The 15,067-nt window shown below is 57.9% G+C and overlaps 1 protein-coding gene across 1 annotated transcript in view; it reads right to left on the bottom strand.

Moving 5' to 3' along the window:
* Positions 1-15,067, bottom strand: part of VEGFA (vascular endothelial growth factor A) — a 68,055-nt gene that overhangs the window by 16,114 nt on the left and 36,874 nt on the right. The window contains exon 2 of the mRNA XM_024766066.1: positions 1,444-2,586. Within this exon, the coding sequence (XP_024621834.1) occupies positions 1,444-2,586 (1,143 nt within the window). The remainder of the gene's footprint in view (positions 1-1,443; positions 2,587-15,067) is intronic.

Here is a 15,067-nt window from a genome sequence, read left to right as displayed (position 1 = left end):
ACATTCCACCTATGCCCTCCACTCCTCCTGGGCCCCAAAGAGCAAAGGGATCAGAAACTTCATACCCCCTCCAAGTCCAGGGGGCACTGGGAGGGGCAGTTCTGGGCGGGGAGGGGCCAGGTGCCCTTCTCTGGGGGCCTCTGAAGGTCACACTGTGGCCAGGCGGCCTCTCCTCCCCCTCCCCCCCCCCTTGGAGGCCTGGAGCCAAGGCCTTTGTGCCAGGGTCTGAGGAACTCCGGGTGGCAGCAGGGACCCCAGCCCATTTTCTTCCTTCTGCCACTCTCTAAGGGAATCTGTAGCTAAAGGAAGAGCGGAAAAGGATCCCTTAGGTGGTTTTGGGAAGCAAGGTGGGTGGGCAAGTTTGGAGTTCCAAAAAAACCACCTGCTCCTGCTCCAACGCCCATTTCACCAGAACAAAGTGTGTTTGCACGGCTGGCAGGAGCTCCCTCCAAAGGTTCGGGGAGGGCTAGTCCCACACGGCCCATGTCACAGCAAATTTCAAACCATTTTTCCAAAAAGTGTAAAGTGGTCTGAGGACCCTCTTTAAACCCTCCCTTAGGCCACCCCCATAAAAGCTAAAGCACAGCTCACTCGGAAGTGTGGGGGAGGGGAGGGAAGCAGACTGTCACGAAGTCGGGACTTTAGGTTGAGTCTCGACAAAGCACCCGGCTGGGCCCAGGCAGCCCGACTCCTGACAGCGATCATTCTTTTCCCGGACTCTGGGGCCGGAGAGAGGTTAGATGGGTCTTCTCAGCAGAGGGGAATAAAAAATAAAGAGGTGGCAGGGGCTTCTCTTCGAGCAGAGAGGAAATGGGGAAGGGACGTTAGGAAATTCCTCCTAGGAGGGGATTAAGGGCTGGGGACAGCGGGAAGGAATAGGGGTGGTTCTCCGGGTCCTCTGCAAGTCCCCAAAACTTTTCCCCAACTCGAGGCGAGGGCCGCAGAGATCGAGCGGCAGTGACAGCAAGCCCCTCTCCCGCCTGCACCCTGCCTCCTCCACGCTCTCTGCCCTCCCCCGGTCCAAGGTCCGAGCACCCCCACCACCGCCCGCTGGGCTCCGGCTCCCGCCCCCGCTGCCCGGACTTCCAGTTCGTCGGGGACCAGCGGCCGGGAGCAAACTTCAGCCGCCAGCGGCAGCGCAAGCCCAGCCCCCTCAGCTGCCTCCTCCGGCTCCCGCCCTCCGCTGGTCGGCCCAGATCCTACGTGCGGTAACTCTGGTGGGTGGGCAGGGCCCGCGTGGGCGGTGAGAGTCTGTCCCGGTGTCCTCCCACCTAGCGCGCGCCCCCTCCCCCTACACGTATGAAGATAGAGGCGAAGCCGCGCATCTGGTGCCCAAGGACCCGCGTGGGGCACTGAGCCCCCACGCGCGCACTCGCATGCACGTCCCCAGCCGGGAGAGGCGCTCGCAGCGGCCCGCGGCGCCAGGCGGGCACGGCGGCTTACCTTGGCATGGTGGAGGTACAGCAGCAAGGCAAGGCTCCAATGCACCCAAGAGAGCAGAAAGTTCATGGTTTCGGAGGCCCGGCCGGGGCCGGCGCGGCTCGCGCTCCCTCTCCGGCTCGGGCTGCGGGGCGGCCCGCTCTCCTCGGCGCCCAGGCGGGCGCCTCTTCCTCCCGGAGCCGAGGCCCGGGCCAGGGCCTGAGGCGCGCGCGCGGCTGGAGCACTGTCTGTGCACACAGCCGCGTCACCCGTCCATGAGCCCGGCTTCCGAGAGCCGAGTCGCCACCGCGGCCCCCTCTCCTCTTCCTTCTCTTCTTCCTCCTCCCCCTCCTCGGACTGCGGCTCCTCCCGGCCCGAGCTAGCACTTCTCCCGGTTCCGCTCGGCTCGGCTGCCCCGGCGCGGACCACGGCTCCTCCCGAGCGAGAACAGCCCAGAAGTTGGACGAAAAGTTTCAGTGCAACGCCGCGAGCCCCGACCCCCTCCACCCCGCCTCCGGGCGCGGGCTCCGGCTCCTGCCCGCGGCTAGCCGCCGCGTCCACCGTCGGCCGCCGGCCGGGGAGGAGGTGGGCGCTGGGGCAGGGGGCGGTGTCTGTCTGTCTGTCCGTCAGCGCGGCTGTTCCGACGTGGGATCCTGAGGGGGAGGGCTCGCGCCGCGCTCTGGCGGTCACCCCCAAAATCAGGTCACTCACTTTGCCCCTGTCCCTCTCGTTTCTCGCTCGCCAGCGCGCGCTCTCTGCCCCGGTCTCTCTATCTTCCTCCACTTCTCTTCGGAGCTCTTGCTCCCTCTTGCTTCTCTGCTGGTTTCCAAAATCCGAAGTGATTTGGGGGAGTAAAGGAGCAATCTCCCCAAACGGTCGGCCCGATTTAGCGGGGAATGGGAAGCAAAAATAAATTAAAAGGGGGAAAGAATACGGTTTTTTCCCAAAAAAATGTTTCAGAATAAAAGGAGGAGGGTAAACCCTGGATAAATGAATATCAAATTCCAGTGCGGAGACTCCTGGCTGGTGACCCCGCTGGTTCGTCCGCCTCGCCGATGCGTCTCCTGACCGAGCGCCGCTGCCGCCGGCTCCACTCGCCCCCCGCGCCCCGGCCTCCTTGCAGCCCGGCTGCCCCAAGCCTCTGCGCTCCTCGCCGCTATGAGCGGACTAAAAAGAAGGCCTGGCCCCGCCCCGACACGCCCAGGGGCGGGAACAGGCCCAGGCTCGGCTCCTTGAGTCCGTCCCCTCCGCGCGTCTTCGGCCCCTGGCGCTGCCTTCGCCTGGGGACCCCAAGCCAAGCCTGGACCCCCACCCACACCAGGAAGCGAAACCTCGACCCCCACCCAAGGTTCACAGCCTGAAAATTACCTATGCGCCCCCCTTTGCCCGGAGACACACACGCCCGCGCGGTATTTGGGGGGAGGGTACAGGAAAGTGAGGTTATGTGCGGACAGGACTCGAGAGCTATTCCCTCTATGCTGGGAATATTGGAGGGGGCAAGGGTTTGGGGGAGTCGGAAGGGGACTGGTGGAAAGAGGGACACACAGATCTACTGGAATCCTGGGGTGACCCCTGGCCTTCTCCCCCGCTCCAACACTCTCAGCTACCCCCCCAACACACTCACACGCGTCCTCACTCTCACGCAGACGCTGCTCTCCCTCTCCCAAGTTCACCCAGCTTCCCTGTGGTGGCTGAGCGCCCCCTAGTGACTACCGTCTGCACACCCCAGCTCCGGTTCAAGAGGCCTCAGGAAGAGGGTTGAGGGAGATTACCCCTGGTATCCCCATTTCTGACCTCTCAAACAGTGGCATGTTTGGGACTCAAATGGCCCCATGTGCACAGAGCCCAGTGCTAGGCACAGAGGGCATGATGTATCCATCTGGACACTGTGCCCTTCTGGAGCCCTCATCTGGCCTGCTGCAGCCCACAGGCTGGGGTGACTGGGGTCCTTTGGGAAGTGTTCAGGGAGTCTTCCTTGGGGAGAAGTATTTGGCACCGTGTTCGTGGGGCTGAGAACAGGAAGCCGTGTGGTTCTGGGGTTGGTCAGTGGCCCAGAGGGAAGAGGACCTGTTGGAGCCCACGTATGCACTGTGGAGTCTGGCAGAGCCCAAAGGGAGAGGCAGCTGGGCAGACAGAGGCCCTTGTTCCTGCTTCCCGCCCCCCCCCACCCGGGTTGCTGCCAGGGAACTGAGGCCAGGGGGCTGGTGGGGGCGGATGGAGGCCAGGGCCTGAGTGATGATTCAAACCTACTCACCAGCACTAAGGAACGTCTGTAGGCCAGCTGCCCAGAGCTCCCACCAGGCCGGAGGCCAAGGCTTCTATCAGCCCCAGAGTCCAGGCTCACAGCTCATCTTCCGAACAGAATTGGGGAGTCCTCCTCAGCAGCCCCCAGACCTCCGGGACCCCTTGCCCACTTCTCGTAGCTGGCAGTCTCTTCTCCCTTTACCTCAGTCACCCCCGTTCCTTCAAAGCTTCCCTCTCCCCCAACTCCTCATTCTTCCCTAAGTGCTCCCCAAGGCCCCCCAACTCACCCTTGCATAGAGGAACCAGCCTGGAAAAATTTCTGGTTGGGCTTTGACCCAGCAGCTCCCAGGCTCCCCCAGGGAACAAGGAGTGGGGGTGATACCTGTGGGAAGAGAGGGACTAACCGGTCTTATTATTCATCCAGATCTGGCCAGGACCTGGCCTGGGGCTGATGTAGCCTCTGTGAAGGCCTGGGCTGAGAATGGGAGCTAGGCAACTCCTCAGCTCATGGCTCTGTGGTTTGGTGGGGGTGGTAGGTTACCCCTTTAGTACCCCGGTTCCACTGGAGTGGTGTTCTGAGGCCCTTGCGAGCAGAGGGGCTGGCTCAGCTGCCACCCTAGCGCACCCTGTCCATCGTTCATGCGTCCGGTCCCGTCTCCACCGCCTGGCAGGCTCCCCAGCAGCAGGGACAAGGTCTTTTTACGTTAGTCGCCACCTCCCAGGCAGGCCTCCTCACCAAGGCTCCACCCTCCAAGATGCCACGTGGGACACGGAAGCGAAGCCACTAGACTTCCTCCTTGCCCAACCTGGTCCTCGTCTAGCACCCCCAGAACACAAGATGTGGGCACCTTGGCAGGGATCCCCTGCCTTATCCCTACCCAGGGGCCGGCAGAGCCCAGGACAGAGGCTCCCCGCTTCACCACCGGGGGTCACTCTGGCCCCCTCCTCTGCATCCCTTCTCATCCCAGCCTTCCTTGGCCCCCCGGAGAGGCCTGAAGAGGTCTTAATAAAGGACCCTGAAGTTGGGAGGAAGACGGAGGGGTTCCAAGGAGGGATGGCCATCAGTTGTCACTTAATAGCCACAAGTCTCTCCCCCACCTGAGCCAACCATTCCCCGTTCAGCAAAGTGTGTTACAGCAACCTCTGTGAGCTCTGCTCAGGAAACCAGGGGAATGAGGGAGCAGAACTGCAGCCTCGCCTGAAGGGTCCTGAGCACCCTTCACTAGGGTGAGGAGGGGTCTCCCATCTCCACCCTTCATTTCACAGCCACAACCTGGTGGTGACTTGGGGGTGGGGGGTTGACTCTGGGTCCCATCCCCCAATATGATGTCACCAGCTTTCACATTAATACACTGTCATGGATCCAACCCCATGGGTTATCCTCAAACTGAGAGCCCCACGCTCCTGGGTCTTCAAAAATGGGGACCAGAAACACACAGAACAAGAACACAAGTCAACAGCCATAAGACCACATCACATCTCTATAGCATCTTCTCCTTCCATGGACTGAATCCCCTCCAACAAACTTGATTCCACTTATCCTCCCTCTGCAGGCTGCTTCAGGACAGGGACTATCAGGGCAGACTTTCCCCCAGAGAATTCCAAGGGTACAGAGGGACCCAAGGTCACCCAGCAACATGGCAAGGAGGGGTGGGGGCGTGTGGAGCAGCGAGCAGCCCGGACAGAGGGCATGCTGGGCCCCCTCAGCGGCAACCTCAGCCCCACTCGGAGGGCCCCACCTCACGGCCAGGGCAGCCTCGGCCTGCGGCTCTGTAGTAGTTCAGAAGGAGCCAAAGAGGAAGGGGATGGTGTTCCAGGTGAGGGCGAAGGGGAGAGAAGGGCAGAGACGGGTGGAGAAGAGCATGAAAGGTGTCCAGAAGCCAGCAGTGGCCCCAGACAAAGGGAGTAGTGATCGGGCCCAAGGCACAATAGCTGTACTTTGTCCTGATGTCCTGACACCTCTGATGTTCAGGGTCGCTCTCCCCGTGTGGATGGAGGCTGTTCCCTGCGTGGGTAAAGAGGCAGAGCCTCTCTGAAGCTAGAAGGGAGATGGGGGAGAGAGGCGCTGAGTCTCACTGTTGTCTAAACATTTCTCCAAGTGGTTTCTCTGTGATGGAAGAAAGGTGTCTCACTCGCTCCATCCCCCAACCCCCAGGTGCCTAGCAGGACAAAGAGCTGATCCACAGCAAGGGTAGGAATAGAATCTGTTGAATGGAAGGAGAGAGAATTGGTTTGGTTTCCCTCAATTCTCTCTCTCTCTCTGTCTCTCTCTCTCTCTCTCACTAGGTCTTTACAATAAAGCAATGGGAAGATGAAGCGAAAGCAAGGAAGAAGGCCCTCTTTCTCCAGTGCCAGTATCATGTTCCCATCTGGTTTTGGAGGTCTGACTTGGAGTAATGATGCCAACTCGGGAACAAGATTAGAGCAGAGGAAGCCCAGGAAGAGGAGCCAGTCAGGAAAAGGGGAGGGAAGAGGGAGAGGAAGCAGAAGGGGCAGGGTAGGGTCACTGTCTGAGGGGGCACCCTACCCACAGCAGCCCCAGACCCATCAGCCACGTCTCTGCCCCTCCTTCACGGGCCTCAGTTTCATCCCCGAGCACCAGGCTGTCTCTCTGGATCGCTTCTCCCCAACAGCCCCAGGCATGTCCACTTCCTGACACCCCGACTTTGCCATCCCTCAAAGTCTGACCCCCATCCTGCCCACTGCTGCGCCTGTTCACACCCTCACCCAGTCTTGGAGGGAATCCCTCCGCTGGGAAGAAGGTGGTGGCAGAGGTGGCAGCTAAGGACCTAAAGCTGCATTCTCCCTCCCCACCTGGGCCATGCCTGGGAGCCGAGCTTTGTTCCGATTTGTGGATCTTTCCCAAAGCCTGACAGGCACCAGGCACTGTGCTGATATTATAGAAGATACAGGGACACCTAAGTAGAGCAGTGGAAAGCACAAGGACTCTGGATCCAAATGGACCCAAGTGGTACTGCCACTCCTGAACTGTGTGACCTTAGGCAAGTTAATCAACCTCTCTGACCCACAGTTCCCCTCATCTGTAAAACAAGAGTGAAAACACCCGCCTTAGGGAGTTGCTGCACACAGACAGCTGCCCACAGCTACCCAAGAAGGTAGGATGGGAAAGAGGCCCTGAGAGAGGCACAAAGTGTCAGGAAGTTACTGAGGCAGAGCAGTCAGACCGGCTGGAATGGGCATCAGGAAGGGCTTTCTGTGGGAGATAGCTCCGGACATTTATTCCACAAGCAAAAAAAAAAAAAAATTTTGGCCACACCTTGCAGCTTGCGGGATCTCAATTCCCCAACTAGTGGTCGAACTCAGGGCCCTGGCAGTGAGAGCGCCGAGTCCTAACCAGTGGACTGCCAGAGAGCTCCCTCCACAAGCAAATATTAAACTCAGCCTATGAGCCCTGTTTTGCGCTGGGCCCTGGGGCTACAACAATGTAGAAGGGGCTTCCTGTGTGCGGGAGAACCAAAGAGTACGCTGAAAATAGAAACTCTCTGAAGGGGCACATGATTGCTGGGAGTGGGAGAAGGCTTCCTGGAGGAGGTGACACTAAAGTCTTGCAGGAAGAGCAGGAGTCTAGTTCACTGAGTGGAGTGGGGATTGGGAACAGGCAGGGAAGTGAGGCCTGGGAAACGCTGCTGGCTCACCCAGCTCTCCCACTGTTCCCCTGGGTGACAGAGACTTTGAGGCTAGGCAGAGTAGGGAATTAGGGCTTCTTCAGAAACATTCCCAGCCAAAGTGCAAAGGGACAATGCTGCTCCCTCAGGGGGTGAGCCCCACACTGGTTTCCCCGCCTTCTGGGACAGCATGCCTCTGCCAGAGTATTTAAACAAACAAGCAGACACTAGAGGTAGGTCCAGCTCGTCCGTCCGCTGAGCACTGCTGTTGATGGCCCCAGGGGCGAGAGGAAGAGGGCAGAGGACACCAGCCTGTGACAAGCACACGGCCACTCAACTGGGGCAGAGCTCTAAGCACAAAGACCTTTCCTCCAGCTCTGCCCCCTTCCTATCCCCACCTGGTGCCCAGAGCTCTCCTGTCTGCCTGCCACACACATGTGGAGACTGGAAAGAGCGCTGGGCAAAAAACTCAAATGTGCTGCGTGCTGTGTGACCTTGACCAAGTCAGTCCCCACTTCTGGACCTCAGGCTTCTCCTAGGTGAAAGAGTGAGGTTGCACTCCCTAAGCCTTAGGGCTCTGCAACAGCTCCATCAGATGCTCCAACTGACGTCACTGATACAAAATGTCATCTCTTCCAGGGGTCTGTGTGTTTTTAAAGGCTCCCAGGGAGGGCAATGCTTAACTCAAAGAAAGCCAGCACGAATGGTGAAATCTGGAGCGCAGCACCAAGTGGTGGAGGGGAGATGTGATTCCAAGGACCCCCTCAAATCCTAGCAGGTAGGGAACTGCTTCCTCTCTCACCTGGCAGGCCAGGACCTCTGTCCTTTTGGAGAAGGCTTGGTGAACCCTCACTGTGAAACGCCCCCACCAGCTCCCCTGCCCCACCCTCCTCCCCCGTAGCATGCAGTGGAAAAAGCCAGACAGGCTGGGCTCAATCTTCATTCACCACATCCAAGCCATGAGACTTTGGACAAGTCACTTCACCTGCCTGAGCCGCAGTTTCCTCATCTGTAAAATGAGAGTTACTGCGCTTACCTCCCAGGGTTGTAGGGAGATATATGGAGACAGTGGATAGAAGCAAAGCTTCTGGCCTAGAGTTAAGCGTCACATAATGTTACTTCCCTTCCCCTTCTCCCGTCCCTACCCCCATGTGTGAGCAAACTCTCAGAGAATGCAAACCTACTATCATTTGGCTAAAGTCAAGCAGAAAGGAATAGGGAAACGGGTTTATCCCATCCCTCTGTGGGGAGAGAGGGGGAAGGAAAGAAAGAAAGAAAGGAAAGAAAGAAACCACACAGTGCACGCCAAAGATGACTAGGGGTGGGGGATATGTTGGCTTAGTTCCTGCTCTAGCCTTTCTTTGGAGCAACTGTGTCGCCAGGTTGTCACTGAGTTGGCCACAATATAGGTTCCTTCAGGGAAATCCTAGGGAGAAAAAAAAAAAAACGAAAGTAAGGACTCAAGGTGGCCCCCACCTCTTAGCAAGAAGAGTCCCTTCTCTCCTCCCCCAGTGACCCCCTGGGCCTGGGCCGGAAGTCTGGCCCATGGCCCAGGCCCCCCAGGACGGTTCACAAAGATAAAGCCGGTTAATGATTGGCCCCCTGAGAGGAGTCGCCCCACCATCCTGCCTGCCTTTGCAGACCCAGAAGTGCAGGGCGGGCCGTGGGGAGCGGGGGAGACTTCCCCTCAGCTTCCAGGAGCAGCCTGCCCTAGCAACCTCGAGGTAATCAGTGAAACGCACAATTAGTCAAGGGGTATCCATGTCAGGAGAACATCGGACCGATTCCTGGAAGCCCTGGGCGTCCTTAGAGGTGCGGCAGCTGCGGGAGGGTGTGGGAGTGGGCGGTTACAGCACACCCAGTTTTATCTGCCTCGTTGATTGGAATTTCGTTTGGGATTTCGTTTGAAGAAAAGGCTTCACTGCTGAAGAAGTATGAAAATCCCTTCACTGGCCAGATGAGCAGGAGGCCAGGGCTGTCTGACGCCAGCCAGATCTCTTGACTCATAGCTCAGCCTCATGGCTGCCTCTCCAAGGGCCACTTAAGCACTTAATCAGGACCCAGCCTCGAGCCAGCCACCTTTGGGATACATAGGGCTTCAGCCCTCTGGGGAGCCAGGCAGCGCCAGGGAAGGGTGCTGGCACTAGGTGCCTTGTGCTCCTGCGGCAGGTCAGCTTCCGGGCCCAGGACTCCATCGTTTGCTCCCCCTTCCCATGTAGAGGGACTCAGCACTTCCTCATTCCATGTAGTGCCCTCCAGAGGGCACAGCTTGCGTGAACCATGCCCCACTGGGGTCCCCTGGAGAGATGGCTCTTTCCACATTTCCCCATATGCCAGCACACTCATTCAGACCCATCTCCTTCCAGAACACAGCTGGAAGCATCAGGAAAAGTGAAGTAGGGCAGCTCCAGGCTGCTGGGCCTGCCGCCAGTTTCCCCAGGTCCTAGGACCTGGCCCTGGTCTGCTCCAGCTTTGGGACACCAGCCCCCTCAGTTGAGGGTGATGGCCAAAATATTTAACACCCATTATGGCCCAGGCGCAGTTTACATGGAGCTGGGGGCATATGCTGAGCCAGACATAAACCCCTCATTTCTGGATTGTGGGGAGGGGCAGGGGACTTAGGAAGGGACTAGGGTGGCCAGAGAGGCATATGGGGGACTCAGGGGCTGGAACAGCAGCTATTTGCCAGTCAGGTGACCGTGCCGGGCTGTACCAGCTGAGCGCCTGCCCTACCCCAGTCTCCTCTCAACTATAGGCTGGAATGTGCAGTTCCCAGCCTAGAATGAGGACTGTCTGGGGCCCTGATCTGCATGCCTCCATATCTCCTCCGCGGTTCCCCCCATGCTCCATCCACAAGTGTAGCCCACACGCAACATAGCAGGGACCTCACCATTCATGGGTTCCAGCCACTATCGAAAAAAGGGCAGGTACGCAAGCCAGAATTCCCAAGTGCCCAGATCATGGACAGTTATGAGTAATCAGAGCATTTTCCTTTCCCTCCTTGTCTCTCTTTGCTTGCATATCTCATCTCTCCTCATCTCCTTCTCTCTCCACCCTTTCTGCTCCCATTGTCCCAGGGGACCTCCTGGCCAGTCCTGTTAGCTGAGTGCTCCTCTGGTCTGTCAGAAGCCTCAGCTTCTCAGAGCCACCTGGGAGGTGACCGTCCCCCACTTCCCATTCACTGTTGGGGGGCAGGCTGGGCAGTGGGGGACAAGCTAGGGGAAAGGATGGTCTTCACATCTCCCCAATTCCCACTGGCCCTCCAGGGACTATGGGAGAACTGCAGAAGAGACATCTCTGAGGAGATAGGATGTGCCCCTGCCCATCAGGCACCAGGGTTGGTGGGGTGGCAACTCTAGGGGCCAGACCCACTCTGCCAAGCCCCCGGTGTGACCTGAGTCTTTAAAGAGGACAGCTGTAGGCACGGTGAGTCTGCCCTTCACCAGCCCCCGGCCATTGCCCTGGGGGAGCCGCCCCACCCCTCCCCCACCACATGACCCTCTCCCCACCACTCATCTGCCAACCTCCTCCTCTCCATCTCCTCGGATCTCCAGGCTGAAGGCTGCAGGGACTAATAAACCGCGTGCAGGCGCGCGCCTGCGCGCACGCACACACACACACACGCACACGCACACGCACACGCACACGCACACGCACACACACACACCACCGCCCATGACAGAGCCCCACAGAGAAGAGAGGAGTATTCCCAGAAATCCAGCTGTTCCAGGCAAGCCAACCTGGGTCACGGCGCCCTTACTACAGGGGCTGTGGGGAGAGACTGGGTGTCCCCTGAGCAGCCCCTCTCAATACCACCGCAGGAATTACCTTGAAAGCCCCTCACACAGACAGTGTCTCTGAGGCCCTGCCAATAAATACCGCTGCTTTTCCAGAGCAGTTCCTCAGAGACCAGGTGTGGGGCTGCGACTGGAGGTCAGGACACCTGAGTTGAAAACCAGGAACTGTTGCTGCCTGGCTGGGTGTCCTGGAGCAAGGCCCTGCCCACCTGTGACCTCAGTGTGTTCTCTGTAGAGTGAAGGCAAAGACTGATCTCTAAAGCCCTGTTAGGGATCCCATGTCATGGCTGTGGGGAATGGGGAGGAAGCAGTAAGGATGAGAGCTGTGTACACACTGGCGTGCGGCCTGGCAGACTGAAAGAGGGGGAGGGAGGGCCGGGGGCACCACGCCAGCACCACCTCTTTGAGATGCCGTGAAGATCACAGGAGCATAGGTGGACAGGAGGCAGAGAAGGGCTTACTCTCTTCAGTCCGCTGTCTGACCAGCAGCTGGGTTTGCCTGTTGCCATCAACCAGAGCAGCTGGTACTGCAGCCAGAAGGATTTGAGTTAGATACGCAGAAGCCTAGCAAACTCATCTTCTCTGCAGGGACTTATGGGATGATGGCAGCGGGATGTTTATCTAGAGACTTCTAGGCCCATTCGTGGCCTGGATGAAATGTCAGGGAGTGGGAGAGAAGGGGAGAGAAAGGAGAGGGAAAGACAAGGTGTTAGCTCCCCCCCACCCCCTTTTAGGCGAGGAGGTGGGTGGGGTGCCCGTGCCTCCAGTCTGGGAGCTGAAGTGGAGGAAGGAATTTGTCAGGGGTGTGGTGGGCCCGAGAGCGGGGCAGCAGGGGAATGGAATGAGAAGGCTGTCGAGTGGCAGAGCAAGTGTTTGCGGAAATGGAGAGAAAGACCCTTCCCGGGTTGGAGGGGGTGAGACGGAGCCTCAGCCCAGGGCTCCCTGCCCTGGGCACCCCAGCCTCACTCCAGGCTCGACAGAACCTCACTGGGGCAGGGTCTGCGCCTCTGCTGTGACTTCAGCTTGGGCACAGGAGCCCAGAGCCACTGTCTGAGCGGTAGAGTGACACCTACCCAGCCTGGGCCCAGGCACTGGGGAGGGTAAGACTGGCAGTGCCCACAGGGCAGACTGAGGACAAGGGGCCTTCCCTCCCCCAAGACTGCAGGACACTCAGGCCAGTTCTGCTTTTCCTCTGGGTATCACCCCCACCTCTCACCTGGGGCCAGCTGGTAAGGCTCTAGGAGAGGGTCGGCCCTTGCTCTACTCCTGGCCTAGCCCTTGGGCAGGTGGGAAAATTCTGAGACTCATTCCATAGTCCCTCCTCCTCCTCTGTCCCAAACCCAGGAATCTCTGGCCTCCTGAGTGAACTGAGGCTGAAAAACCACCCAGGAAGTCCCTCTTTCCCTCTGCCCACCTTCCTTTTTGCCGCAGTGAGGACCAGGTAAGGAGGAGTTTGAGCAAGAGAATGGGCCAAGCCCTGCAAATCCCTCAGCCAAATAATGAGCGATCTGAGGTGAGGCCCGGGTACCTGGATGGGGGCCAGGCGAGCAGATGTGCTGCTATGCGTGTGTGTTACAAGGAAGCTGGTCGGCCACCCAGTTCCCTCTAGAAGTCCAGGTCCCCAGCTCCCAATCTTCCAGCCTGGAAAGATTTATTAAGCGATTCCACACCTCTGTCCGCTCTGCCCCCGGCCTCCCAGGCTCTCTCTGCATCACCATCCTCCTTCTTCTCTGTCTGTCCTACCTAAGCAGGAGTTGAAGGTTTCTCGCACCACCTTCCCAGGTCTGTCCTCACAAAGCCACCTGGGGACACACCCCTCACCTCTCCTCCTCTCCCAGCCTAAAGCTCTTCCAGAGATTCCTGGCTGTCAGAGGACAGGGCCGCAGTTGTCCCCACCCCAGGGCTGGCAGGCGCAGCCTCCAGCCTCCTTGAAGCCGCCCAAGGGGAAGGTGAGGAGCGGAGAGGAGCTGTCCTGCTGCGCTGGCTGGGTGCAGGCTAGGGAGCCTCATCGCTGACTGGCTGTAACCCAGACAGAGGTGAAGGGCCTGGAACCCCCTTCTACCTGAAACTACAGCACAGCCTCACCGGGCACTTCCAGCAGCAGGGTTCAGATGAAGCTGTTGTCTGACTATGGACACCTTCTGGACATTCTTGGAAGCCCAAGGCCCCCTCCTCAATCAGGACCCCTCCTGGGTGTCTCACCCAGTGCCACCCCAAGCCTCTAGAGGGCGCGGGAGAGCAGTGCTTGACTTCCCTGCCCCTGGGGCATACCCTGGTGGCCCTCAGCACAGGCCCGTGCGACCAACCAGCTGCCCTACACCCTGCCCGTGGGGGAAGGGGCCCCATGCCGAAGGCTGCGCAGCCAGACACACTGTCTAGGGGCAGGAGTGTATGGGCCAGGCCTGGGAAGGGGACTGCTCAGAGGATGCAGGGACAAGTGGGCTACGGGGGATGCTAACAACCGGCGAGTGTGAACAGTGGAAAGATGATCTGAGACCAATCTGAGATTATTCTCCTGTTCATCTGGGAACAAAAAGGAGGGCTGTGGCCTGGGCCCTTGGAATTTCTGGCTGACCTGGGAGTAACGAGGGGCTTCTTGGCCCACAGAGCAAAGCTGCAAAGCTCCCCACCCCCATGCAGGATCAGAACTAGGGTGAGGCAAGTGAAGCAGTTAGGGTACACAGTTTAAGGAGGTGCTCACGCTCAAGGGCAGGGTTGGCCCTGTCAGTGAGCGCCTCCATAAATACTGTACCCTGTCACCTCGTTCCCCTCCTCTTAGTCCCAGCCCTGCGCTCTGGGCTGCCTGTCCTGGGGACTAAAGCCAAAGGCATATGGGAGGCAGAGGTGGGGTGGGGGAGCAGAACGGTCGCTTTTTCACACTGGACCCCTCAAAGGGAAGGACTAACCCCTAACTCAGCGAGAGGGGAGGGAATGAGGAGGGACACAGCTGTCTGTTGCCTAAGCCTAAGCCCCTGTGTCTGTCTGTCTGTGTCAGTGTCTGCATGTGTATTTGTGCATCCAGATTGTGGGTCTGCCAGTTTCTAGCTCTGAGTCCTTGGGCGAGTTACCCAACCTCTCTGAGCCTCAGTTTCCTTGAAAACTTGTAATAATAATCCCTACACCACAGGGTTGTAGTGAGATAATATATGGAAAGGATATAGCGTAAGCACCTGGCCTGCACACGGTAGAAGCTAAATTAACACTGATCACTATTCCCATCGTTAATAATATAATTATTGTGTGTGGCTTCAGCTTACTTTGCAGCCTTATTTCCCACTGCCTCCCTACATATACATCCCACTCCAGCCTGACAGGCCTTCTGATAGCCCCAGACACACATATTACTTGTTTCTTCCTCCTGGTTTATGCCCCATCAGCCATGAAGGTACACCTCTTAAAACAAGACTCCCTGAACCGCTTCTGCTCAGTGGTCTCCCCCAAACTCCTACAGCATGAGCTGTCTATATCTCTCATGCCAGCCTCAGTTTGCTATTCAATGCACTTAGCTTTCTGAGGGTGTGTGTGTATGTGTGTTCTCTCTTCAAGCACACTTACATAGGAAGGACTGTATTTTTCCGTGGTCTGTATCCCTCCACCCCAGCCTAAGGACTAATACAAGCCTGCAGGTGTAGAGAACCACAAGTAGACTCTTTGTGAGTGATGATGATAATAATGGTAAATACTGCCTTTGACTGCATTCCTCCTGTGTGCCTTTCATTATCTCATTAATCCCTTAGTATCTAATTGTAAAACTACAGTTGGGAGAGTTTAAGTAACTTGCCCAAGGTCATACCACAAGTAAACAGAGCTGGGATTTCAACTGTCTGGCCCCCAAACCTGTACTCTTAACCACTATGATTTGAATAAAAGAATAAACTGAAAACCAGAATTTCCTTTTCGTACTCTAAGAAGGAAATAACAAGAAAGCAAAGTGAACTTCAGTCAAATGCTTTCAGGGCTTCAAATCAGAGTCCATTGATG

Source organism: Neophocaena asiaeorientalis, unplaced genomic scaffold (assembly GCF_003031525.2).
Source record: "Neophocaena asiaeorientalis asiaeorientalis breed wild unplaced genomic scaffold, Neophocaena_asiaeorientalis_V1.1 scaffold46, whole genome shotgun sequence".
In the NCBI taxonomy this organism is placed as follows: domain Eukaryota; kingdom Metazoa; phylum Chordata; class Mammalia; order Artiodactyla; family Phocoenidae; genus Neophocaena; species Neophocaena asiaeorientalis.
This window is presented reverse-complemented; position numbering and strand designations above follow the sequence as displayed.